The 26172-nt window shown below is 38.2% G+C and overlaps 1 protein-coding gene across 1 annotated transcript in view; it reads left to right on the top strand.

Annotated features, from left to right (window-relative positions):
* MSH4 (mutS homolog 4) overlaps positions 1-26172 on the top strand; it is a 112456-nt gene that overhangs the window by 18412 nt on the left and 67872 nt on the right. Inside the window, exons 5-8 of the mRNA XM_047788619.1 lie at positions 1514-1629; positions 3001-3174; positions 10142-10314; positions 22181-22248. Of these exons, the coding sequence (XP_047644575.1) occupies positions 1514-1629; positions 3001-3174; positions 10142-10314; positions 22181-22248 (531 nt within the window). The remainder of the gene's footprint in view (positions 1-1513; positions 1630-3000; positions 3175-10141; positions 10315-22180; positions 22249-26172) is intronic.

Below are 26172 nucleotides of genomic sequence, written 5' to 3'. Positions count from 1 at the left end.
TGATGGGTGGAGCCTAGTCTCTGGATGGGATTAGAGGCAGCTGTGTGCCTGAGGGGTCTTTAGGTAGCCTGTTTACTGAGGGCCGGGGTGTGATCCCACCTGGAGTGTTGTTTGCCTGGGCTTCTCAGTGCTGACTGACAGGTGGGGGCAGATTTTCCCAAAATGGCCACTTCCAGAGACAGACATGGCTGCTGAATATTCCCCAGAGCTTTGCCTTCGATGTCCTTCCCTCACAACAAGCCACATTCACCCCTGTTTTCCCAGGATGTCCTCCAAGAACTGCAGTCAGGTTTGAACCAGATTCCTATGGAGACCTTGCTCTGCTCTGGGACCCAGTGCACATGAAAGCCTGTGTGTGCCTTCTAAGAATGGGGTCTCCATTCCCCCCAGTCCTGTAGAACTCCTGTGCACAAGCCCCACTGGCCTTCAATGCTGGATGCTCCAGGGGCTCTTTCTCCCAGTGCCAGATCCCTGCATGTGAGGGTTTGACGTGGGGCTCAGAACTCTCACTCCTGTAGGTGAGTCTCTGTGAGCCAGTTAGTTTTCAGGCTGTGGAGCTTCCCACCCTGGAGGTATGGGGTTGTTTATATGGTGAAATCACCCCTTCCTACCTCTTGATGTGGCCTCCTCTTTTTCTTCTGGAATAGGGTATCTTTTTTAAGGTTTCCCGTCAATTTGGGTGGAGATTGCTCAACATTTAGTTGCAAATTTTGTTGTTTTTAGGAGAGAAGCTGAGCTCCAGTCCTTCTGTTCCACCATCTTAATCCTCTCCCCAACTATCTCTCCAAGACTTACAGTATTATTATAAAGATTAAATGAAGTAGCTGTCTAAACAGTCTCGGCACATAGCAGATTCCCTACCTGCTTATGACTTTTTTTTTCAGTGTTATAGCTCTTTCACATTCTATTGTTATTATGTTACCTTTCTTATCTATTACTTTTATTCAAAGCAGGCAGACCTTTTACTCTGCAACTGCATGCTTTTTTTCCTCTTTTTAAAAAAATTCCATTATTTCCTTTTATTTTTAAAATAAATTCGCCTCATTTAGATAGCATTTCATAGATTTGATAGCTGGAATTGGTCTTCCCCAACTAGTGTATTTGAGAGCTGGAATTGTCTTCCCCAACGAGTGTGTCACAAAGATTTACCCTCTTTCAATTATGATAGAGTACATGAGGCTGAATGTAAAACCTTTGCTGCTGTTGTTGCTGTAGAATAAAAGTAGTAGAAGGCAGAGACTCTTATGTTATTTTTTATTATTATACTTAAATTTCATTTGAATATAGCCTAATAAAAGCTACAGACTACTGTAATTCACTTAGCAAGACAGATCATCATCCTCTTTTTGTAAATAGCTGATAAAACTCATTTAACGCTAGAAAGTAATAAATAATGAAAAATAAACTTTATACAATATTTAAGTTACCTACCCACATACATGCATGTGTTTAAAAAAGCAGTTTGGGGCAAGTGAAACTTAAATTTTACTTTGTAATTAAAAATTCTTTTCAGAATGTTAATTTCACTACTATCCAAAGGAAATACTTCAATGAAACAAAAGGACTAGAGTACATTGAACAGTTATGCACAGCAGAATTCAGCACTGTCCTAATGGAGGTTCAGTCCAAGTAAGTTATAATTTAAAGAAAGTAGTACATCTCAAGCGTGTGTTTCAGGAGGGCAAGGTCTTTTCTCTGTTTTATTCTTTGCTCTTCCCTTCCACCTAGGAAAATGTCTGGCTCATAAAACACAGTCAGTAATTATTGAAATAGTAATACAAATAAAATTTATACACAAGGCATATCTTGCTAACTTAATTTATATAGAATGTCTCCAAATTAATGATAATCTGTTGTGCTAGTGGTTGCTGCTCACTTTGGAGTAAAAAGCTAGAGTGAGTAGCTAGAGTAAACTAGAAATGTGAGAGCACAGAAATAGAACACAGTTAAAGCTGTGTTTCCGTTGCCTCATACCTTTACTCCTAAAAGATTCAGAATGAGATAGGGAATATTTTTAGAACGGATATTTCTTAGAACTTGCTGAACAGATACTTTTCTTTGAGCTAAGTTGGGCCACTTGTTCACTCAGTTCATCATGATGAATACTCTCACAGAGATCAAAACTTACTTTCCTGTACATTGGGACCTCCTGACTGTACTTTTAAAGCTCTCAGATTTTTTTTTCTTTTTTCTTTTTTTGTCTTTTCTAGGCCCACACCCATGGCATATGAAGGTTCCCAGGCTAGGGGTCCAGTTGGAGCTGTAGCTGCCAGCCTATGCCAGAGACACAGCAACGCAGGATCCAAGCCACGTCTGTGACCTACACCACAGCTCATGGCAACACCGGATCCCTCAACCACTGAGCAAGGCCAGGAATCAAACCCGCAACCTCATGGTTCCTGGTTTGGGTTCATTAACTACTGAGCCACGACGGGAACTCCAGACTTTTCTGATATTATTTGAATGTGTACCTAGAATGGTACATCAGGAAGTTCCCATTATGGGGATCAAACCTGACCTTAGCAGCAGTCTGAGCTGCTGCACAGGCAACACTGGATCCCTAACCTGCAGCAGGAACTTTCTCTATCTTTTTATATATTTATATATTTTATAAATAAATAAATAAACACATTTTCTCATATTCTTTTCCATTATGGTTTATCACAGGATACTGAATATATCCTAGTGCTATACAGTAGGATCTTGTTTGTCCATCCTATGTATAATAGTTTGCATCTGCTTATCCCACAATTCATCCCCCTCATCCTCCTTCCCCTTGGCAACTACAGTTCTGTTCTCTATGTATGTGAGTCTATTTCTGTTTCATAGATAAGTTCATTTGTATCATATTTTAGATTCCACACATAAGTGGTGTCATATGGTATTTTTGTTTCAGACTTGCATAACTTAGTATGATAATCTCTAGATCCATTCTGTTGTATAGCAATATTTTTTTTTATTCTAAAGATTTATAGGGATGTATATTTGGTCACCTTACAGGTATTACTGCCTTGCAGCTGTTGCAGCTTTATTAAAATATATTGAGTTTATTCAAAATTCACTTTATGCACCAAAATCGCTGAAGATTTGTTTCCAGGGTAGTGAACAGACAGCCATGATAGATTCATCATCTGCCCAAAACCTTGAATTACTAATTAATAATCAAGACTCTAGGTAAGATCATCCAATTTTTTTCTTAGGAAATTTCTTAGTATATTTTTTATGTAATATTTTTTAAGCACATAAAAAGATTCTCAACATCACTAGTCATTAGTAAAATGCAAATCAAAATCACAGCTACCATTTCATACCTATTAGGATGGTTATTATTATATAAATGAAAAATTAATGTTGGTGCTGATGTGGAGAAATTGGGATCTTAATCCATTTATGGTGGGAATGTAAAATAGTGCAGTCACTTTGGGGAATAATATAGTGGATCCTCAAAAAGTTAAATATAGAATTACCATGTGATCCAGAAATTCTACTTCTGTGAATATACTGAAAATAATTGAGAGTGAGGACTCAAACAGAGACTTGCATGCAAGTATTCATAGTATTATTCACAGTAGCCAAAATGTGGAAACAAACCAAATGTCCATCAAAGAGTGATGAGAAACAAAATAAGGAGTATATGTACAATGGAATATCATTCAGCCTTTAAAAAAGGATGAAATTCCGATACATGCCATAAGATGTATGAACCTTGAAAACACTGTACTAAGGGAAATATGCCAGACACAGAAGGAAAAGTAGTTAATGATTTCATTTATCTGAAATGCACAGAATAGGGGAATTAATAGAGACAAAAGGTAGACAGGTTACCAGGGACTGAGGGAAATGGAGAATGGGGGAGTTATTGTTTAATGGATTCAGAGTTTCTGTTTGGGATGATAAGAAAGCTCTGGAAATGAACAATGGTAATGGTTGCATAATATTGCAAGTGTACCTAATGACACAGTGTGCATAAAATGGTTAAAATGGTTAAAATTTGTCTTAGGAATAAAAAAGAAGTTACTGTGTCTGTAATACTACAAAATTAAAATAACAAGTTTTAAAAAAGCATTAATAGTAGAAAATTCAAGGAACTATATAATCATTTGAGAAGGTAAATATAGTTGAATCAACTTGGTCTTTGTGTATGACTAGGTTGCCAGTTTTATTGGTTTATTATTAGCTTTAGTTAGAGGAATATTGATCATAAGCATGAACAAGAGGCACTGCACACACGTGTGAGTGCAAACACACACACACATGAACAACAGTGTTTATAGATTCCCTAGTGGGATACTTAAATTAGAATCAAAATGTTATTTGAAGGTAGTATAATCAACCTGCAGTGGTTTAGTTTTTTATATATATATATATATATTTTTTTTTTTTTTGTCTTTTTGCCTTTTCTAGGGCCACTCCCGCAGCATATGGAGATTCCCAGGCTAGGGGTCTAGTCGGAGCTGTAGCCGCTGGCCTACGCCAGAGCCACAGCAATGCAGGATCCGAGCCATGTCTGTGGCCCACAGCACAGCTCAAGGCAGTGCTGGATCCTTAACCCACTGAGCAAGGCCAGGCTAGGGGTCTAGTCAGAGCTGTAGCCGCTGGCCTACGCCAGAGCCACAGCAATGCAGGATCCGAGCCACGTCTGTGACCCACAGCACAGCTCAAGGCAATGCTGGATCCTTAACCCACTGAGGAAGGCCAGGGATTGAACCCGCAACCTCATAGTTCTTAGTCGGATACGTTAACCACTGAGCCACGACGGGAACTCCCTAACATGGGTTTAATTGGGTGCAAAGAACTAGTGAGTGATGGTTTTTCTCTTGAAGAATTACTGTCTAGAGGAGGAGACGTATAGTATCATAGTATCATCAATGTGTACTAAGTGTATCTGGCTCTCCCTAGCTGAGAGATCTGCAATTAGTTAAATCCACAGATATGGAACCTCACTGTACTAGACCATTTTATTTATTAATTTTTTTCTTGCTTTTTTGGGCCACACCCGTGACATATGGAAGTTCCCAGGCTAAGGGTCGAATTGGAGCTGTTGCCACTGGCCTACGCTACAGCCACAGCATGTGGGATCTGAGCCGCATCTGCAACCTGTACCACAGCTCACGGCAACGCCAGATCCTTTAACCCACTGAGTGAGGCCAGGGATCACACCCACAGCCTTGTGGATCCTAGTTAGGTTGTTAATGCTGAGCCACGAGGGGAACTCCCTAGACCATTTTATGTAAGGGATTTAAGTATCCGCAGATTTTGGTATTTGGTGGAGGTCTTGGAATCAGTCCCCTACAGATCATGAGGGAGAATGTATAGTGATATGAAGGTTTGCATAAAAAATGATGGGATCAGGAGTTCTTGTTGTGGCTCAGTGGTTAACGAATCCGACTAGGAACCATGAGGTTGTGGGTTCGATACCTGGCCTTGCTCAGTGGGCTAAGGATCTGGTGTTGCTGTCAGCTGCGGTATGGGTTGCAGACGTGGCTGGGTCCTGAGTTGCTCTGGCTGTGGCGCAGGCTGGTGGCTACAGCTCCAATTAGATCCCTAGCCTGGGAACCTCCATATGCCATGATTGTGGCCCTAGAAAAGACAAAAAAAAAAAAAAAAAAGATGGGATCATAGCAGAGAAAGTTAATTCGGCTTTAGTTAAGGAGTAAAAGAAGGAATTAGAAAAGGCTTTCTAGAGGAATAATACCTGACATGAGTTTTTGTTTGTTTGTCTTTTTGCCATTTCTTGGGCCACTGCTGCCGCATATGGAGGTTCCCAGGATAGGGGTCGTATCAGAGCTGTAGCCGCTGGCCTACACCAGAGCCACAGCAACGCAGGATCTGAGCTGCATCTGCAATCTATACCACAAATCACTGCAATGCTGGATCCTCAACCCACTGAGAGAGGCCAGGGATCGAACCTGCAACCTCCTGGTTCCTAGTCGGATTCGTTAACTGCTGAGCCACGATGGGAACTCCTGACATGAGTTTTGACACATAAATAGAAGTTATCTAGATTAAGAGTAGAAAAGGTGACAAGACAGTGAATAACAAAGTCTTGAAAGCATGATTTTCCTTTTTTTTTTGGCCACGCCTGTGGCATGTGGGTGTTCCTGGGCCAGGAGTTGAACCTGTGCCACAGCAGCAACCCAAGCCACTGCAGTGACAACACTGGATTCTTATCCCACTGCACCACAAGAGAACTCTTGGCATGATTTTTAATATAGCAATATGGTATAAGCAAGGAAACTATAAGCTGTTTAGTTTGGTGAAGTGCAAGGTGGGAGTAAATAAGCTTAGAGTAAAATCTCAACTTCTCAGTAATTACATATGACTTCAGAAATTAGTGAAAAGGTTGAACCTAAAATGATTATAAATTTTAGTATTAAGAGTATTGACTAGAATAAAGACTACTTTAGACAATTTCAAACTCAGTGTTTAGTTCCAATTTTAGAGCCATAGCGTTTAAATATCTGTCACTTTGTGCATTCTTATCTTTCCATTATGTGAAATTCCCAGACATTATTTACAAACTTAAAAATCTGATTTTGCTTACTATTTTATTTATTTATTTATTTTGTCTTTTTGCCATTTCTTGGGCCACTCCCGCAGCACATGGAGATTCCCAGGCTAGGGGTCGAATTGGAGCTGTAGCCGCTGGCCTATGCCACAGCAATGTGGGATCCTAGCCGCGTCTGTGACCTATACCACAGCTCATGGCAACGTCGGATCGTTAACCCACTGAGCAAGGCCAGGAATCGAACCCGCAACCTCATGGTTCCTAGTCGGATTCATTAACCACTGAGCCACAACGGGAACTCCTGCTTGTTATTTATTTTAATCTTCAAGAACAGTTTAGATCTATCTAGGTTCTGCTGGTACTACTTTTTAGTAAAGATAAGAATAGAATTGTATACTCTACTCTTAGTCATCAGTCAGTATAGTGACCTCAACACCTTTGCAGTTCCTCTTAATAATGATGGTCTAAAATTATAACCTTTTAAAGGAGTTTGTAATTAATTGTAGTTATTCCTTTTCAGCTTAGTGAATAAGCAATATCTTTTCTATTGCTAGGGGAAAAGGATAAGATAATATCTGGAAAAAGTACTCTGTCATTGACTTTCTAAGTTAAAATAACATAGGGTAACATAGAAAGTTAATAACCACTATTGGTAATTATTACAAATGATTTTATGCTCAGTTTTACTTTGTCACATTTCATAATTATTGTTTACCATTGTCATTGTCAAACATTGCTTGAGTTCTTCCTATATATTAAATAAAAGGATACTTAACCTCCAGTAGTCCATAGTATAGTTGAAAGGAGAAATTTTTTTCACAGACTTGAACCAAAGAATATTAGGTTAAAAGATGGGCATTCTACGTACTGAACTGTCTGAATAGCTCTAAGTGTTTAGGACTTGTCACCGGTTCAGCATTCCATTTCACTTGTTGATTTCTATTGCAAAGAGCAGTTTTAGATATGCTCCTTTCTTCCTTTGTTGCTGCAGAAGTAAAATTTTCAATGTTATGCCTGAGGAGTATCTATAATAAACCCTCCCTATATTCCCAACCAGGTCTTGATTTGTGTAGTTCCCTAAAAACCTGTTTAAATTGATACACCAAAATTTTGGCAGTCTGATAAATTAAGAGTAATTCCTCTCTTAATCCAGATTCAATATGTTAGTAAATTCTCTGACTCAACCTTTGGAGTATATGCATATTCTGGATCACCTCTGACCATGTCCAAGTCGACAACCCTAACCCTTACCTACATCATTTTAGCCTGCACTACTATATAGTATAATAGCCCATAATTTCTGGAATGCTGGATCATATGATAGTTCTATATTTAGTTTTCTGAAGTACCTCCATACTGTTTTCCATAATGGTTGTACCAATTTACATTTCCACCAACAGTGTAGGAGGGTTCCCTTTTCTCTACACCCTCTCTAGCAGTTGCTATATGTAGACTTATTAATTTATTTTTTGTTTTTTATTTTACTTGATTTACAATGTTCTGTCAATTTCTGCTGTACAATAAATGACAAATGACGTGTGTATGTGTGTGTATATGCTCAGGTTTACGTTGTCACATTTCATAGTTATCATTGGGCATCCTTGTCTTGTTCCAGATTTTAGTTGGAAGGCTTTTAACCTTTGTCCATTGAGTATTATATTTGCTGTGGGTTTGTCATAAATGGCTTTTAGTATGTTGAGGTATGTTCCCTCTATACCCACTTTGGTAAGAGTTTTTATCTTGAATGGATGTTGGATTTTGTCACATGCTTTTTCTGTCTCTCTTGGGACGATTATGTGGTTTTTGACTTTTCTTTTGTTAATGTGGTGTATGATGTTGATTGATTTGCATATGTTGAACCATCCTTGTGAACCTGGGATGAATATATATATATTCATCAAAGATATTGGCCTATAGTTTTCTTTTTTGGTAGTATCTTTGTCTGGTTTTGGTATTAGGGTGATGGTGGCTTCACAGAATGTCTTCAGGAGTGTTCCTTCTTCTTCAATCTTTTGGATAAGTTTAAGAAGGATAGGTATAAGTTCTTCTTTGTATGTTTGGTATCTTTCCTCAGTGTGTGCAGGCTGCTATCCCCTTGATCAGGGGTGTGCTGGTATATGGCCTGCTTGTGCTTCCAGGGAGTTGGAGGCTGCGGTCAGAGCCTGTAACCACTGCCCAGTTGCTGAGCCCTTGACAGTGGTAAGGACCTATGGGGGAGGTGGTGCAGGCCGCTCCTGGTTACAGATCCTAGTGACCCCTAGGCAGGTGTAGGCGACACCCAGTGCCTTTGGCAGTGGCAATAGCAGGGCATGTGCATTCTCAGGTGAGTGAGAGCAACAGCAGATGGTGCTTGGTTGCAGTGCCCTCCTCTTTGGCTTCCTGAGGTGACCGGAGATGCAGGTTATACCTGTTCACAGACCCCTAGTGGTTTGCCCCCACTGCCCATAGCCCACACGAGGTGCCACATAGCCTGTGCAAGAGGTGTTCTACCACCCGAGAGCCTGCATGTGTGCAGAGAAATATATGCCTATAGTGGTCCCACACTTACTCCTCTTGCCTCCCCAACAGTGGTGCCTCACTCCCTTGGCTGTGGCCCTCTACTCTGCAGCCTGTGATGTACTGCTCCCTAGCCCCTCAGGCTGTCTCCATGCCGCCAACCAACTATATGTAAAGTGTTTAGAATAAGGCCTGGAACATACTTAGTGTTCAGTTATGTTACCTATTCTCACCATCCTTGTCATAGTTTTTCCCACCTCATCATCATCTTTGCACAGATGCCTTCTTAACTCCCAGATATACATCTAGGTCTTTCTCAACCAATCTAACTAAAGCAACCCTTCTGGTCATTCTCTGTACAGCCTTGTTTGTTTCTTTGTTTTTATTAGTTTCTGTACCTGATATTTTCTTTCTTCTTTTAATTCTCTAACTTCTTAAGTTAAAACAGATTGATTATATTAAATACCTATTTTTATCAATGTAAAAGTTCTTCCCCTGCTTTAGGATGTATTATTGATACTGTGCTTTTATTTCTGATTTTTTTTTTATTTTGTATTTTTAGGGCTGCACCTGAGGCATATGGAGGTTCCCAGGCTAGGGGTCAAATGAGAGCTGTAGCTGACAGCCATAGCATCATGCATGGGATCCGAGCTGCATCTGCTGCCTACACCACAGCTCATGGCAACACCAGATCTTTAACCCAATGAGCAAGGCCAGGGATTGAACCTGCATCCTCATGGATGCTAGTCAGATTTGTTTCTTCTGAGCCACAATGGAAACTCTGATACCTTGCTTTTATTGATGCAATTCCATGGACTAGAATATTATATATAGTCTGAGTATTGTAACTGATCTATGAAAACAGCCATTAATTAAATGCAAGAAGATATTATCAATCTTTGTTAATCAAAGTATGCTTTACTAACTGACAGTGTACTTGAGATTTTGTTGGGAATGCAGATTCTCAGGCCACATCCTAGACCTACTGAGTCAGAATCCTCATATAATTTATATGCATATTAAAGTTTGGGACATACTACTGTAGATTAAAGGATTAATTCAAAAGTTAAATTGTGGTTTTCTTGGAGTTTCCTTTGTATACTTAATGAAATATTCCTAATTTGTTTTTTTTTAAAGGAATAATCACACACTCTTTGGTGTTCTGAATTATACTAAGACTCCTGGAGGAAGTAGAAGACTTCGTTCTAACATATTAGAACCTCTAGTTGATATTGAAACCATTAACATGAGATTAGATTGTGTTCAAGAACTGCTTCAAGATGAAGAGCTCTTTTTTGGACTTCAGTCAGGTAAATGAATATCATCTAGTTTTACAAATACAAATTATTAAAACATACACTGTCTTCTTATAAGGATACCAGTCATATTGGGTCAAGGCTTATCCTAATGACCTTAACTTGATTGCATCTGCAAAGACCCAATTTCCAAATAATAGCACACTTAGATATAAAGGTTGAAGGTTTCTTTTTGGGGGACACAGTTCAACTCATAGCATGAGGTAAGAGAACTGCCCTTGGCACCTGCCTATTTGTTCACTGGCATGACAGTACAATTTTTCTTTCTTTCTTTTGTTTTTTTGTTAGGGCTGCATCTGTGGCATATGGAAGTTCCCAGGCTAGGTGTCAAATCAGAGCTGCAGCTGCCAGCCTACGCCACAGCCATAACATCGCCAGATCCCAGCCATGTCTTCAACCTATGGCACAGCTCACAGCAATGCTGGATTCTTAAACCAATGAGTGAGGCCAGGAATCGAATCCACGTCCTCAAGTACACTAGTGGGGTTCATTTCCACTGAGCCACAGTGGGAACTCCACAGATTTTCTTCTTAAATCTGTAGGCGGAAGGACAGTTTATATGTACTGATTCTAGTCCAATTCCTGATTTTCAGTAACTTGATCTGTCTTCCGTACCTCCACTTTCCCAACCTCCACCTGTTATCCTGGTAGTCTAACATTTACAACCTAGACAGGTTTTCTTCAGTCCATTTCTAAATACCTTTTAGCTATCATAATTCATTCAGAATTCTGGCATTATATTTACTGTGATTCTGCATTTCTAGTGTTGTTGAGTATATTCATCTTTTTCTGTATGTTCTGGTGTATTTAGTGAGACTTTGGGAAAAGTATAAAAAGGACACTTTTAACTGGTCACTCTAGTTGTTGTTCATAGCAACACCTTTTCTCTTTCTTTCGTTCATCACCAAACTTGTTGAAAAACAAATTTTCTGGGCATTCCCTTTGTGGCACAGCAGAAATGAATCTGACTAGTATCCATGAGGATGAAGGTTAAATCCCCGGCCTCGCTCAATGGGGGAGGGATCCAGCATTGCCATTGAGCTGTGGTGTAGGTCTCAGGCACGGCTTGGTTCCCGAATTGCTGTGGCTGTGGCATAGACCTACAACTGTAGCTCCAGTTGAACCCCTAGCCTGGGAACTTCCTATGCCGCAGGTGCAGCCCTAAAAAGCAAATAATAGTAATAATAATAATAAAAAAATAAAAAAATAATTTCTGCACATACTATCGTCTCTTCATCCCTGCATCTCAGTCTTGTTTCTGTGCCCACTACTGCACTGAGACTGGTCTTGTCAAGGTCACCATAGCAGATATGTTGGTTCTCTGTCCAGATTCTCTTGGGTCTCTTTTACTTTTCTGTGTGCCCTTTTCTAGCTCTGTGTGCTTTTGCTTCTAGTGGTCTACACTTGAACTCTTTTAGAGACCTGCCCTTAGGCTATTAGAGTGCTTTTCTTTCAAGCATAGAGTGCCAAAAGTGCCTTGCAGCCCTTAAATGACTGAATGGTTTGGGAGTTTGAAAGCCCAGCTGTCTCACACTGATTTTACAAAAACCGTGAATGTAACTTAAAGTCCAAAATCCTTCTACAGGATCTACTGAAGTTCCTTCCATAGGTCTTATCCTGAAATTACATTTTTCCTTAGCTTTTTTTCTTTTCTTGTCCTTCTTTTCTTCTTCATTGTTTTCTCTTGAAAGCATATTCTTAATATATCACTTGCACATGAATCCTCATCTCAGAGTCTGCTTCTGGAGAAGTCAGCCTAAAACATTCACCCACAGTCTCACTGTTATTAAATATAATGGACACATGCTAGTTCTCTTATTTAAAATACAACTTCTATGGTACCACCAATAATCTCTTCTTTTTCTTCTGTGTTTATACAGTCTCTGGATTTCCTTCCTACTTTTTTTTTTTTTTTTTGCATGGGCTGGTGTGTGTGTGTGGGGGGGGTGGTGCTGCTCCCATGGCATGTAGAAGTCCCTGGGCCTGGAATCAAACTTGTGACACAGCAGTTACTTGAGCCACAGCAGTGACAGTGCCAAATCCTTTACCTGCTGAGCCACCAGGAAACTCCTCCTTCCTACTTTTTTGGGGTTTTCTTTTTTTAAATTTTTTTATTGTAGTTGATTTACAATGTTCTGTCAATTTCTGCAAAGTGACCCAGTTATATATACATACACATATATGTATATATATTCACAGATTCTTTTTCTCTTTTTCTCATATTGTCTTCCCCCTTTTTTTTTTTTTTTTTTTTGCTTTTTAGGGCCGAACCTATGGCACATGGAAGCTCCCAGGCTAGGAGTCAAATTGGAGCTACAGCTGCCAGCCTGCAACACAGCTCACAACAATGCTGGATCCTTAACCCACTGAGCAAGGCCAGGGATCAAACCCACATCCTTATGGACACTAGTCAGATTTGTTTCCCCTGTGCCACAGCAGGAACTCCCTCTCATGTTATCTTCTATCATGTTCTATCACAAGTGATTGGATATAGTTCCCTGTGCAGCAGGACTTCATTGCTTATTCATTCTAATTGTAATAGTTTACAACTACTAATCCCAAACTCCCAGTCCATCCCATTCCCTCTCCCTCCCCTTTGGCAACCACAAGTGTGCTTGAAGTTTTTTTTTTAAGCTCTGTCATTCATTTCTTTAAAAAGTTTATGATTATGCATTCAAAACAAATGGGGCATATCCCTTATAATATTATCTTTATTATTTCCAAATAGACTATAGGGCTGTACACGGTTTTGTACTATCTTCAGAAAGCTCTGTCATTGATCAGGGAACACAGTAAGAATCCCAGAGTCCGTCCTTTCAAATTGAAGAGAAAGACTTCTGAGTTTTCTTTTTAGGCTTGTTTTTCTTTGCTTATTCCCTAAATGTTATTGCTCTTCAAAAATATGTCCTAGGTTGTCTTTTTACCCTGTATATTTTTATCATATGATTTACCCACCGTCCTAGTTTTATAATTATCATTCACATATTCATAACTTCCACATTTAATCTCATGCCTAGCTATCTCTATAGACCTTCAGCCCCATATATCTTATTACCTACTGAGCACTGATTAGATGTTCCTCAATCACCTCAAATTTAAAGTGTCTGAACTGTGCCATCTTCCCTTCTAAATCAGTCCTTTCTGATTTCAGAGAATAGCTCTACATACAAGCTTTTTTTTTTTTTTTTTTTTTTTTGTCTCCTTAGGGCCACACCTGTGGCAAATGGAAGTTCCCAGGCTAGGGCTTGAATTGGAGCTGTAGCTGCTGGCCTGTACCACAGCCACAGCAGGCACCAGATCTGAGCCATGTCCACAACCCACATAGCTCATGGCAACACCAGATCCCTAACCCACTGAGTGAGGCCAGGGACCAAACCTGCGCTTTTATGGATACTAGTTGGATTCGTTACTGCTGAGCCACAATGGGAACTCTTACATACAAGCTTTTTGCCAAACCAGACACTGGAAGTATTCTTGATACTTCCCTACCCTGAATTTTTTTTTTTTAGAAGTTATATAGAGAATTTATTTATTCATTTTAATGATTCTCATTTTTTCCATTGTAGTTGGTTTACAGTGCTCCATCAATTTCTACTGTACAGCAAAGTGACCCAGTTATACATATATATACATACATTCTTTTTCTTACACCTTCCCTGAAATTAATCATCAAATTCTGCAGTCTCTTTTCTCTGTAGCTCCTGCATGTATTAGTTTCTATTCTCAATGCTGCTGCTCCAGCCTGAGGCACCATTTATCTATGATCTGATTTATTGCAGCAGCCTTCTTTTTGGCTTTCCTCCTGCAGTCTGTGGCATGCAGAAGTTCCCAGGCTAGGATCAAACTTGTGACAGCAGTGGCCAGAGGCACAGCAGTGATTATGCCAGATCCTTAACCTGATGAGCCATGAGGGAACTCCCTCCCCTAGTCTCGTTCTTTAGTCTTTTCTCTTTAGTGCAGTCTGAGTGATCTTTTGAAAATATAAATATGAACGTATTACTCTTTATTAGTTTCTTGTTGTTGATGTAACAAATTACCATAAATTTAGTGGCCTAAAACAACTTGGATTTATTACCTTACAGTTCTGAAGTCAGAAATAAATTTTATTGGGCCAAAATCAGTGTGTTAACAGATCCAGGTTTCTTCTGGAGACTCTAGGGATGAAACTGTTTCCTTGCCTTTTCTAGTTCCTAGAGGCCATCTATATTCCTTGACTCATTTCTTTCCTCCATCTTCAAAGCCAGCAGAATAATATCTTCTCTACTTTCCAACCTCTGCTTTTGTTCTTATATCTTTTCACTCTGTCTGATCCTCCTGACTCTCTCTTTTAAGGACCCTTGTGATTACTTTGGGACTCACAAAAAATCCAGAATAACTTCTTAATTTCAAGATGCTTAACTTAATCCCATCTTCAAAGTCCCTTTTACCTGGTAACATATTTGAAGGTTTCAGGGATTAGGATGTGGACATCTTTGAGGCACTACTACATACTCACCTGTATAAAAATCCTTCAGTCTCTTCTCATTACTTTTAGGATAAAATCCAAACTCTTCTGGATGGCTCTTTCTTTGTCATCTCCTACACCATCCCTTGTTATTCCTCACTTTCCATTGTGCCTTCTAGAATATCGAACTTCTTTTAGTTACTCGAGCATGTCCTCTCTCATATTATGGCTTTAAAATTTTTTAAAAATTTAATTTATTTTTATTAGGTGTATAGTTGATTTACAATATTAGTTTCAGGTGTACAATATAATGATTCAAAATTTCTATGAATTATATTTCATTTAAAGTTATTAAAATAGGGGTTCTTGTCGTGGCACAGTGGTTAACGAATCCAACTAGGAACCATGAGGTTGCGGGTTCGATCCCTGGCCTCACTCAGTGGGTTAAGGATCCGGCATTGCCGTGAGCTGTGGTGTGGGTCACAGATGCGGCTCCGATCCCATGTTGCTGTGGCTCTGGAGAACGCCGGCACCTACAGCTCCGATTCGACCCCTAGCCTGGGAACCTCCATATGCTGCGGGATCGGCCCTAGAAAAGGCAAAAGGACAAAAAAAAAATAAAGTTATTAAAATAATATCTATATTCCCTATGCTGTATATCCTTGTAGCTTACTTATTTTATACATAGTAGTTTGTACTCTTAATCCCCTTCTCCTATCTTTGCCCTCCCCTGTCCTTCTCCTCATTAGTAACTACTAGTTTGTTGTCTATATTTGTGATTCTGTTTCTGTTTTGTTATATTCCCTTATTTATTGTTTATTTGTTTGTCTGTTTTATGGCCATACCCATGGCATTTAAGTTCCTGGGCCAAGAATTGAATCCTGGTTGCACCTGTGACCTACTTTGTAGCTGCAGTGATGCCAGATCCTTTACCCCACTGTGCTGGTCTGGGGATTGAACCTGTGCTTACACAGCCACAGCGACCCTAGCTGCTGCGGTCAGATTCTTAACCCAATGCAGTGTCACAGTGAGAACTCCTTTTGTTCATTTTTTTTTTTTTTAAGATTCCACATGTAAGTGAACATATGGTGTTTGTCTTAGCCTGACTTAATTTCACTAAGTTTAATACCCTTCAGGTCCATTCATGTTTTTACAAATGGCAAAATTTCATTTTCATTATTTTTTTAATGGCTGAGTAGTAGTCCATTCTGTGTGTGTGTGCGCGCGTGTGTGTATATCACGTCTTTTTTATTCACTCATCCGTTGCTTTCATATCTTGGCAATAGTAAATAATTCTGCTGGGAACATAGGAGTACATGCATCTTTTCAAATTAGTTTTTTTCTTTTCTCCAGATGTATATCCAGGAGTGGAATTGCTGGATTCTATTTTTAGTTCTTTGATGAATTTTCGTACTGTTTTCCATAGTGGTTGTATCAATCTACACTCCTACCAAGAGTGTGCAAGCGTTCTTTTTTATTCACATCCTTGCCAAGATTTGTTATTTGTGATGTTTTTGATGATATCCAATCTGACAGATGTGAGGTGTTACCTCATTATGCTTTTGATTTGTGTTCCTCTGATGATTAGCAATGTTGAGCATTTTATCATGTGCCTATTGGCCATCTATGTATCTTCTTTGAAAAAGTGTCTATTTACGTCCTCTGTCCATTTTAAAATTTGATTGTTTGCTTTTATGATATTGAATTTTATGACTTGTTTATATATCTTGGATATTAATTCCTTATTGGACATAGCATTTGAAAATATTTTCTCCATTTAGTAGATTGTCATTTTGTTTTGTTGTTGTTTTCCTTTTCTGCACAGAAGCTTTTCAACTTCATTAGGTCCCATTTGTTTATTTTTGTTTTTAATTCCTGTGCCTTAAGAGATAGATCCAAAAAAATATTGACCATTTATGTCAAAGAATGTTCTGCCTATGTTCTCTTCTAGGAGTTTATGATTTCAGGTCTTACATTTAAGTGTTTAATCCATTTTGAGTTTATATATATTTTTTGGAATTTTTAAAATTGAAGTATAGTTGATTTACAACATTGTGTCAGCTTCTACTGTACAGCAAAGTGACCCAGTGATACATATATGTGTGTGTATATATATGTGTGTGTGTATATACATTCCTTTTCTTGTGTGTGTGTGTATATGTGTGTGTGTGTGTGTGTATTCATTTTCTTATGTTACCTTCCATCATGATCTATCCAGAGTGATTGGATGTAGTTCCCTGTGCTATACAGTAGGACCTCATTGCTTACCCATTCTGAATGTAATAGTTTGCATCTACTGACCCCAAACTCCCAGTCTATCCCACTCCGTCCCCCTCCTCCTTGGCAACCACAAATCTGTTCTCTATGTCTGTGAGTCTGTTTCTGTTTTGTAGATAGGTTCATTTGTGCCATATTTTAGAGTCCACATGTAAATTATATCATGTGGTATTTGTCTTTCTCTTTATGACTTACTTCACTTAGTATGAGAATCTCTAGTTGCATTCATGTTGCTGCAAATGCTGTTATTTTGTTCTTTTTTATGGCTGAGTAGTATTCCATTGTATGTATGTACTACATCTTCTTAATCTATTCATCTGTCAGTGGTTATTTGGTTTGTTTCCATGTCTTGGCTATTGTGAGTAGTGCTGTAATAAACATAGGGGGTGCATGTATCTTTTTGAACTATAGCTTTGTCCAGATATATGTCCAGGAGCGGGATTGCTGTATCATATGGTGGTTCCATATTTAGTTTTCTGAGGAACTTCAGTACTGTTTTCCATAGTGGTCGTACCAGTTTACATTTCTGCCAACAGTGTAGGAGGGTTCCCTTTTCTCTACACCCTCTCCAGAATTTATTCTTTGTAGACTTATTAATGATGGCCATTCTGACTGGTGTGAGGTGGTGCCTCATTGTAGTTTTGATTTGCATTTTTCTAATAATCAGTGATGTTGAACATTTTTTCATGTGCCTAATGGCCATCTTTATATCTTCTTTGGGGAAATGTCTTCTGCCCATTTTTTGATTGGGTTGTTTATTTTTTGTTGTTGTTGTTTGTGTCTTTTGGAGATTAATCACTTCTCAGTTGCATCATTTGCAACTATTTTCTCCTGTTCCATAGGTTGTCTTTTCATTTTTTAAATGGTTTCCTTTGCTGTGCAAAAGCTGGAGAACTTGTACTGATCCTTCTTAAATTCTTCCAAAAGATTGAAGAAGATGGAACACTCTCAAAGACATTCTATGAAGCTGCCATCAATATAATATCAAAACTGGACAAAGATGCACCGAAAAAGAAAATTATAGACCAATGTCTTTGATAAATATAGATGCTAATATTCTCAACAAAATTTTAGCAAATTGAATATACCAATGCATAAAAAAGATCATATACCACAAGCAAGTAGATTCATCCCAAGTTCACAAGGATGGTTCACCATATGCAAATCAATCAATGTAATACATCACATTAACAAAAGAAAAACCCATGATCCTCTCAGTAGGTGCAGAGAAAGTATTTGACAAAATTCAACATCCATTCATGATAAAAACTCTTACCAAAATGGGTACTGAGGGAACATAACATGATAAAAGCCATTTATGACAAACCTACAGCCAATATAATACTCAATGGAGAAAAACTGAAAGTCTTCCCACTAAATGCTAAAACTGGAACAAGAAAAGGATGCCCATTCTCACCACATGTGTTTGTTTTGTTTTGTTTTGCTTTTTAGGGCCATACAAGCGGCACATGGAGATTCCCAGGCCAGATGTTGAATTGGAGGTACAGCTGTCTGCCTACACCACAGCCACAGCAACACAGCATCCCAGCTGTGTCTGCGACCTACACCACAGCACACAGCAATGCTGGATCCTCAACCCACTGAGCGAGGCCAGGGATCGAATCTGCAACCTCATGGTTCCTCGTCAGATTTGTTTCTGCTGCACCACGACGGGAACTCCCATTCTCACCACTTGTATGCCGCATTTTTTTTGGTCTTTTTAGGCCTGCACCCATGGCATATGTAGGTTCCCAGGCTAGGGGTTGAATCAGAACTGTAGCCTCTGGTCTATGCCACAGCTACAGCAATGCCAGATCCCAGCTATGTCTGTGACCTACATCAGAGTACACGGCAATGCTGGATTCTTAACCCACTGAGCAAGGCCAGGGATTAGATCTACATCCTCATGGATACTAGTCAGATTTGTTTCCACTGAGCCACAATGGGAACTCCAACATTTTTTTTTTAATGGCAGCACCTGTGGCGTATGGAAGTTCCTGGGGTAGGGGTCAAAATTTGAGCTGCAGCTGAGGCCTACACTACAGTCATGGCAGCACCGGATCTGAGCTGCATCTGCAACCTATGCCACAACTTGTGGCAATGTAGAGTCTGCAGCCCACTGAGCAAGGCAAGGGATCAAGCCAGCACCCTCACGAGACAACATCAGGTCCTTACCTGGTGAACCACAATAGGAATTCCTCACCACTTGTTTCAACATTTTGAGTTTATATTTGTATATAGTATGAGAAAATATTCCAATTTCATTCATTTATATATAGCTGTCCAGTTTTTCCAACACCACTTTTTGAAATGACTGTCTTTTCCCCACTGTATTTCTTGCCTCCTTGTTGTAGATTAATTGACCATATGTGTGTGGGTTTATTTCTGGGGTCTCCCTTCTATTCCATTGATCTATGTGTTTGTTTTTGTGCATCTCATGTCCTAGCTTTTGTACCCTGTATGATTTGTCTAGAATCTTTCCTCTTCATTCCGTGCAACCTGTTCTCCCAAGCTACTCTTTAGCCCACTGCAGTTCATCATTTACCAGTCTGGTTTAGATGTCACTTCTATGAGAAGCCGCTCTGACTTCCCAAGTTTGTGTTAGGCATCTTTTCTACATGTCACCTCTCGTATCTTGTTGTAGCACTTACTGTGTTGTAAGTGCATGTTTTGTTGGGTGATTCTCATACAAGGATAGGACATAACGGATGTTCATATTTGTTAAGATAATTGTTTTATTGTTGAACCTGTTGAAGATTTTATTCTGTTCTTCCAAACGTGTTGTATATGATGAGATTTTAACAAAAAGCTTGGATTTTATTTGAAACTTTAATTTTGATATATTTTAAGTTTTATTATTCCTTATAACTGAAAGTTTTAAATTGGCATCTACAAATGTTAAATATTTCTATTGTTTCTTTATCATGACAGTTTATAATTTATCTTAAATGTATTGAAGTAGGGGAGCAGGAATATAGGGTAAGGTGGGAGGGTAATTTTTAGAGTTTATTAAAATATGAGAATATGAGTCTCATAAAAAAACAGTCCTTTATTATAAGCATTCTACTGTAGGGATGAAAAAATGACAAAAATTAAGTTATAAGTTTTTATTCTTAGGGCTCTTACATTCATGATAAAGAAAAAGAACTCTAAATAAATAAATATGGTACAGTGTAGTAAATGCAATGATTATTTAATATTTTGTGCAAACATAGAGGAGGGAGGAGGGAGCTGGAATAGGTAGAATACAGGATTCACAGAGAGAATATTTTAGCTCTGTCTTAAGGGAATGAGTAGTATAGTGAAACCTATAAATCATATTCAAGACAAAGGGAACATACTTGAGCAGGGTATCTTGATGTGCATAAGGGTAACAAAAATATTTTTTGGATGTAGTGGCTGTGATATAGATCTGGTATGGGTGTTGCTGACTGTGATCTTGAACAGTCATTACTTACCAGGTTACACTTGTTTTTCTGGGAAGCCGGGGTAGGTAGAGTTAACGTAAGTTTTTGCAGTTATACTTATATTGTTATAGAAGAATTTGCTGTATTTAAGCCATGGCCAGTGGTTATTTATGACTTGTAGCTTGGAGAATGGCAGGAAATGAGGATTGGGGCTAGCTTATGAAGGGCCTTTATGTAAGACTAAGAAGTTTGAATTTTCTCTTATAGGCAAAAGGAATGTGACGATTCTAAACTAAGGGAGTAATATGATCAAATCCTTATTTATTTATATTTTTGACTATGCCCATAGCATGCAAAAATTCCCAGATGAGGGATTAAACCCATGCCATAGCAGTGACCCCAGCTGCGGTAGTGACAATGCCCATATCCTTAACCCACTGTGCTACAAGGGAACTCAACTCCTTATTTTAGAAACATTATACTGTTTGCTATAATAGACGTGGAGAAAGGAAGGAGGAAGAGACTGAAAAAGAGAAAAGTCAATCTATGGGAGGGCTTAATTAAGAGAGTTTGATAGTGAAATCATGTATAAAATATCATAATAATACAACATAATAGTATAACAGTATACTCAACTTACTTTAATTTTTTAAACAGAGATTTAGCATAATTACTGTCGAAGTGGCAACCTAGAAATGGGCACAGTTCTAAACTGAAAACTATCAAAAGTTTGAACAAGAAGGAAGTGGCTTAAACTTTTTGTATTTATTTTAGTTTATTTTATATTTTTAAAGGGTAATAGGTTAGGAAGTTCCTGTTGTGGCTCAGCAGGTTAAGAAAATCTGGCTAGTATCCATGAGGATGCAGGTTCGATGCCAGGCCTCAGTGGGTTAAAGGTTCTGCTGTTGCCGTGAACTGTGGTGTAGTTCACAGATTCGGTTCAGATCTGGTTTTGCTGTGGCTGTGCTGTAGGTCAGCAGCTACAGCTCTGATTGGACCCTTGGCTGGGAACTTCCATATACTGTGAGTGTGGCCCTTAAAAAAAAAAAAAAAAAAAAAAAGGATACTAGGTTGGGACCACTTTGTGTAAGTATCAGTAAGTTTATGCAAAAACTTCTGTGATCACACATTATGATAATAACAACCATGAGCCATTAAGAAATCATTACTATAGTTTAAAGTAAAGAAAAAAAAACCTGGGGATATTTAAATGAGATAGACTATAATTTTCTATAAGTTTACTTTTATAGTGTACTTGATACTAGAAAATGAGTTGAGAATAATAACAGTTTTGAGCTCTGATATGTGCAAGGTACTTTACACATTATCAGAGAAGTAAGGTAACTTCTGGAAGGTTACATGATTAGTGGTTGAACTGTGCTGTTAAACTAATATTATCTGATATTTTAAGTATTATGAAGAAAACTTAGAGATCAAAAAGGAGGGAAGAAAATTTTGCTAAGGAACATCTAAAAGCCAGAAAAGTAGTTTCAGGAAGGAAGTGGTGATCAACAGTGTAAAAATTTGAAGACAAGTTCTGAACAATCAAAATTAAGAGAAGACCACTAAAATTTATTGTTTTATTCCTGGTAAATGTAAGATAGATAGAGACAATTAAAACAAGTAATATTTGCAGGTAAAACTATTCTATTATTTCAGGATAATATTTTACATAGCTATATTTTAAACTGTAACATAAAGTTTAAATGCTCATACTCTCTGTTTCTTTCAGTTATAGCAAGATTTCTTGATACAGAACAACTTCTTTCTGTTTTAGTCCAAATTCCAAAGCAAGATACGGTATGTTTATGTATACATTATGTATTATTATATATTATAGGATATAACTTGTTTTAATGTGATGTAACAATTGGAAATTATGAAAATCTTTTGGAAAAGTACTTCCTGATTAATATCAAGAGTATTTTTATGCCATTTTAAAGGAAACTTTTTTCCTCAGTGTCTTATCGTATATGATATACTTAGAAACTTCTGGAGTTCCCGTCGTGGCGCAGTGGTTAATGAATCTGACTAGGAACCATGAGGTTGCAGGTTCGGTCCCTGCCCTTGCTCAGTGGGTTAACGATCTGGCGTTGCCGTGAGCTGTGGTGTAGGTTGCAGACGTGGCCCGGATCCAGCGTTGCTGTGGCTCTGGCGTAGGCTGGTGGCTACAGCTCCGATTAGACTCCTAGCCTGGGAACCTCCATATGCCGTGGGAGCGGACCAAGAAATAGCAAAAAAAAAAAAAAAAAAACTTCTTAGTTGAGGAATCAGCATATTTTCATTAATCAAATATTTATTTAAAGAGTTTGGATATAGTTTTCAAAAAACTTACATTGTAATAATATTTGCCTATAAAATAACTAGATACAAATTGCCTTAGATCCAAACCTTATGGTACTTTTAAAAGATCATCATTATATAAAGTTTGATTCATTTTCAAATATGCAAACCTTTAAGAATGTAACAGTCTTTGAATATTTTTCAAATTTAAATATTGAGTGCTTATAGGCACTTTATATAAAAAAGTAATAGGTGTTTTCATTCTTCTGTTTGAGGTGAATTGAAAAATATTTAATGGAATATATGTACAGTTGACCCTTGAAAAATGTGGGAGTTGGGGCACTGCCTCCCCCATGCAGTCAAAAACTGATGTGTAGCTTTATAGTCAGCTGTCTGTATCTGAGGGTTCTGCATCCATAGATTCAACCAACTGAATTGTGTAGTACTGTATTTATTGAATAAAATCCACATATGAAGGGACCTGTACTGTTCAAACCTGTGTTGTTCAAGGGTCACCTGTGTCTTTTTGCTTATATGCTTAAAAAGGAAAAAAAGTCTTAACATCAGTTTAAAATTTAGGAGTTCTCTGGTGGCCTAGTGTTTAAGAATTTGGTGTTGATTGTCGCTGTTGTGACTTGGGTTCAGTCCCTGGCCTGGGAACTTCCACATGCTGTGGGTATAGCCAAGGTCAAAAAACAACAACAAAAACAATAGATTTTTTATTTAAAATTTGATTACTTTGTAAATCCATTGAAGGCTTATCTATGTTTAAGAATCCTTTCTGTATTATAGAGATAACAATTTTAAGGTTCTTTTATAATAAAATGAACTCAAGTTTCATTTATAATAAAAACATCATTAGATGGAAAATTTTTGGCTGTTGGGCAGACACAGAACTGGAAGTCTCCTTAAGTAGTTGAAACACCTTAAAAGTCAGTATATATAAATAAGAGGTAACGGAGAACAAATGATGTCAAAATTAGTTAGTTGCATACAGTGAGATTAGAAGTATTCCCTCCTCTTCAGTTTTCTTACAGTGTTGTGTAGAACTGCTGTTATTTCTTCCTTAAATGTTTGGTAGAATTCACAAGTGAATCCATTCAACTTGGAATTTTATTTGCAGGAAGGTTTTTATTTTATTTTTATTTATGGTCACAATGTGCAGCGGCTTGATGTGTAGGATCTCAGTTCCCAGACCAGGGTTGAACCTGGGCTGCAGTGGTAAAAGCAGTGAAAGTGCTAACCACTGGTTCTAACCACTAGACCACCAGGGAACTCCCTGTAGGAAGGTTTTTTATTATAAATTCAACTTCTTAAATACATATGATGCTATTCAGGTTACCTCTTTCTGCTTGATTAGGCTTTGGTAGGTGGTATCCTTTGAAGAATTTGTCATTTCACCCAATTTGTTGAATTTATTAGCTAGAGGTTATCAGTTTTATTGGTCTTCTTAAGAAACCAGCTCTTGATTTTATTGATTTCTCTTTTTTCTCTGTTCTCTGTTTCATTGATTTCTGTTTTTCTTAGTTTTAATTTCTTCTGTTACTCTGTTCTTAGTTCGCTCTTCTTTTTCAGTGTTGTCAAGGTAGAAGTTGAGGTCATTGGTCTGAAACTTTTTCCTTTCCTTTCTTTCTCTCTTTCTTTCTCCCTTTCTTCCATCCTTACTTTATTTCTCTCTTTTCTTTTCTTTCCCTTCCTTCCATCCTTTTTTTCTTTCTTTCGTTCGTTCATTCATCTTTTTTCTTTTTAGGGCTGCACATGCAGCATATGGAAGTTCCCAGGCCAGGGGCTGAATCAGAGCTGCAGCTGCTGGTCTACGCCACAGCCACAGAACCGTCAGATCCGAGCCATGTCTGCAGCTTACGCCATGGCTCATGACAATGCTGTATCCTTAATCCACTGAGCAAGGCCAGGGATTGAACCTGTCTCCTCATGGATATACTAGTTGAGTTCGTTACAGCTGAGCCACAAGGGAACTCCCACTTTTTCCTTTTCTAATATATATATTTAGTTCTATAAATTTACCTCTGAATCATGCTTTAGCTGTACTTTATAGTTATTTTGTATTTCACACTTTTTGATATATTGAATTTTCTTTTTTATCTAAAAATGTTAAAAATGCTTCCTGATTTTCTCTTTAATTTCTTCTTTGACATATGGGTTAATTACGAGTGTGTTGTTTAGTTTCCAGTATTTGGGAACTTTCACCTGTTAGAATGCCTGTCATCAAAAAGGACATGAGATAGCAAGTGTTTGTGAAAATCTGGGGAAAAAGGAACCTTCATGAATTATTGATAGGAATGTAAATTTGTGCAGTTACTATGGAAAACAGTATAATGATTCTTCCAAAAATTGAAAATAGAACCATCATATGATCTAGCAATCCCATCTCTAAATATGGTTCCAAAGGAAATAAAAACAGGATATCAAAGAGATATCTGCACTCCCATGTTCATTGCAGCATTATTCACAATAGCCAAGATACAGAAACAACCTAAGTGTCCATTGATGGATAAATGGATAAATGAAATGTGCTACACATACACACACAAGGAATATTAGGAAGCCACGAGAAAGAAGGAAATACACCTTTTTCAACAATAGGGGTAAACTTTGAGAGCATTATGCTAAGTGAAATAAGAGGCAGAAAAGACAAATATTGCATGTGAAATAAAAAAAAAGGCAGACTCAGAGAGAGAGAGTAGGAATATTATCACTAGTTCTTGCTGATGAGAGGAACAGGAAGAATTTGGTAAAAGGATATAAACTTTCAACTGTAAGATGAATAAGGTCTGAAGATTTAATGTAAAACATGGTGACTATAGTTGATAACACCATATTGTATAATTGAAATTTGCTGAGAGAATAGAATTTAAATGTTTTCACACTCAAAAAAGAAAGATAAATATATGAGATGATGGATGTTTAACTAGATAGGGGAATCCTTTTGCAATATATATGTATATCAAATCACCATAGTGTACACTTTAAGTTTCTTACAGTTTTATGTGTCAATCACACCTCAGTAAAGCTGAAATAAAAAGAAAACCTTGAGTTCCTGTTGTGGCTCAGCAGATTGAGAACCTGACGTAGTGTCCATGAGGATGCAGCTTCAATCCCTGTCCTCTCTCAGTGGGTTAAGGATCCAGTGTTACCACAAGCTGCAGCATAGGTCACAGATGGGGCTTGGATCCGGTGGTGTTGTGGCTGTGGTGTAGGCCTCAGCTGCAGCTCTCATTTTACCCTGAGCCCAGGAATTTCCATATGCTGCAGGTGCAGTCCTAAAAAGAAAAGAAAATCTTATGGTAGTGTGCTGCTGCCATTCTTCCCTTCTCTCCTATTGGGTTATTGTTGTCATACATTTTACACACACACACACACACACACACACACACATATATCACCACAGTTCATTTTTAAAAAATATAACAGATTTATCAA

Source organism: Phacochoerus africanus, chromosome 8, assembly GCF_016906955.1.
Source record: "Phacochoerus africanus isolate WHEZ1 chromosome 8, ROS_Pafr_v1, whole genome shotgun sequence".
Taxonomy (NCBI): domain Eukaryota; kingdom Metazoa; phylum Chordata; class Mammalia; order Artiodactyla; family Suidae; genus Phacochoerus; species Phacochoerus africanus.
The sequence above is the reverse complement of the archived record's forward strand: the minus strand, read 5'-3'. Positions and strand labels throughout refer to the sequence as shown.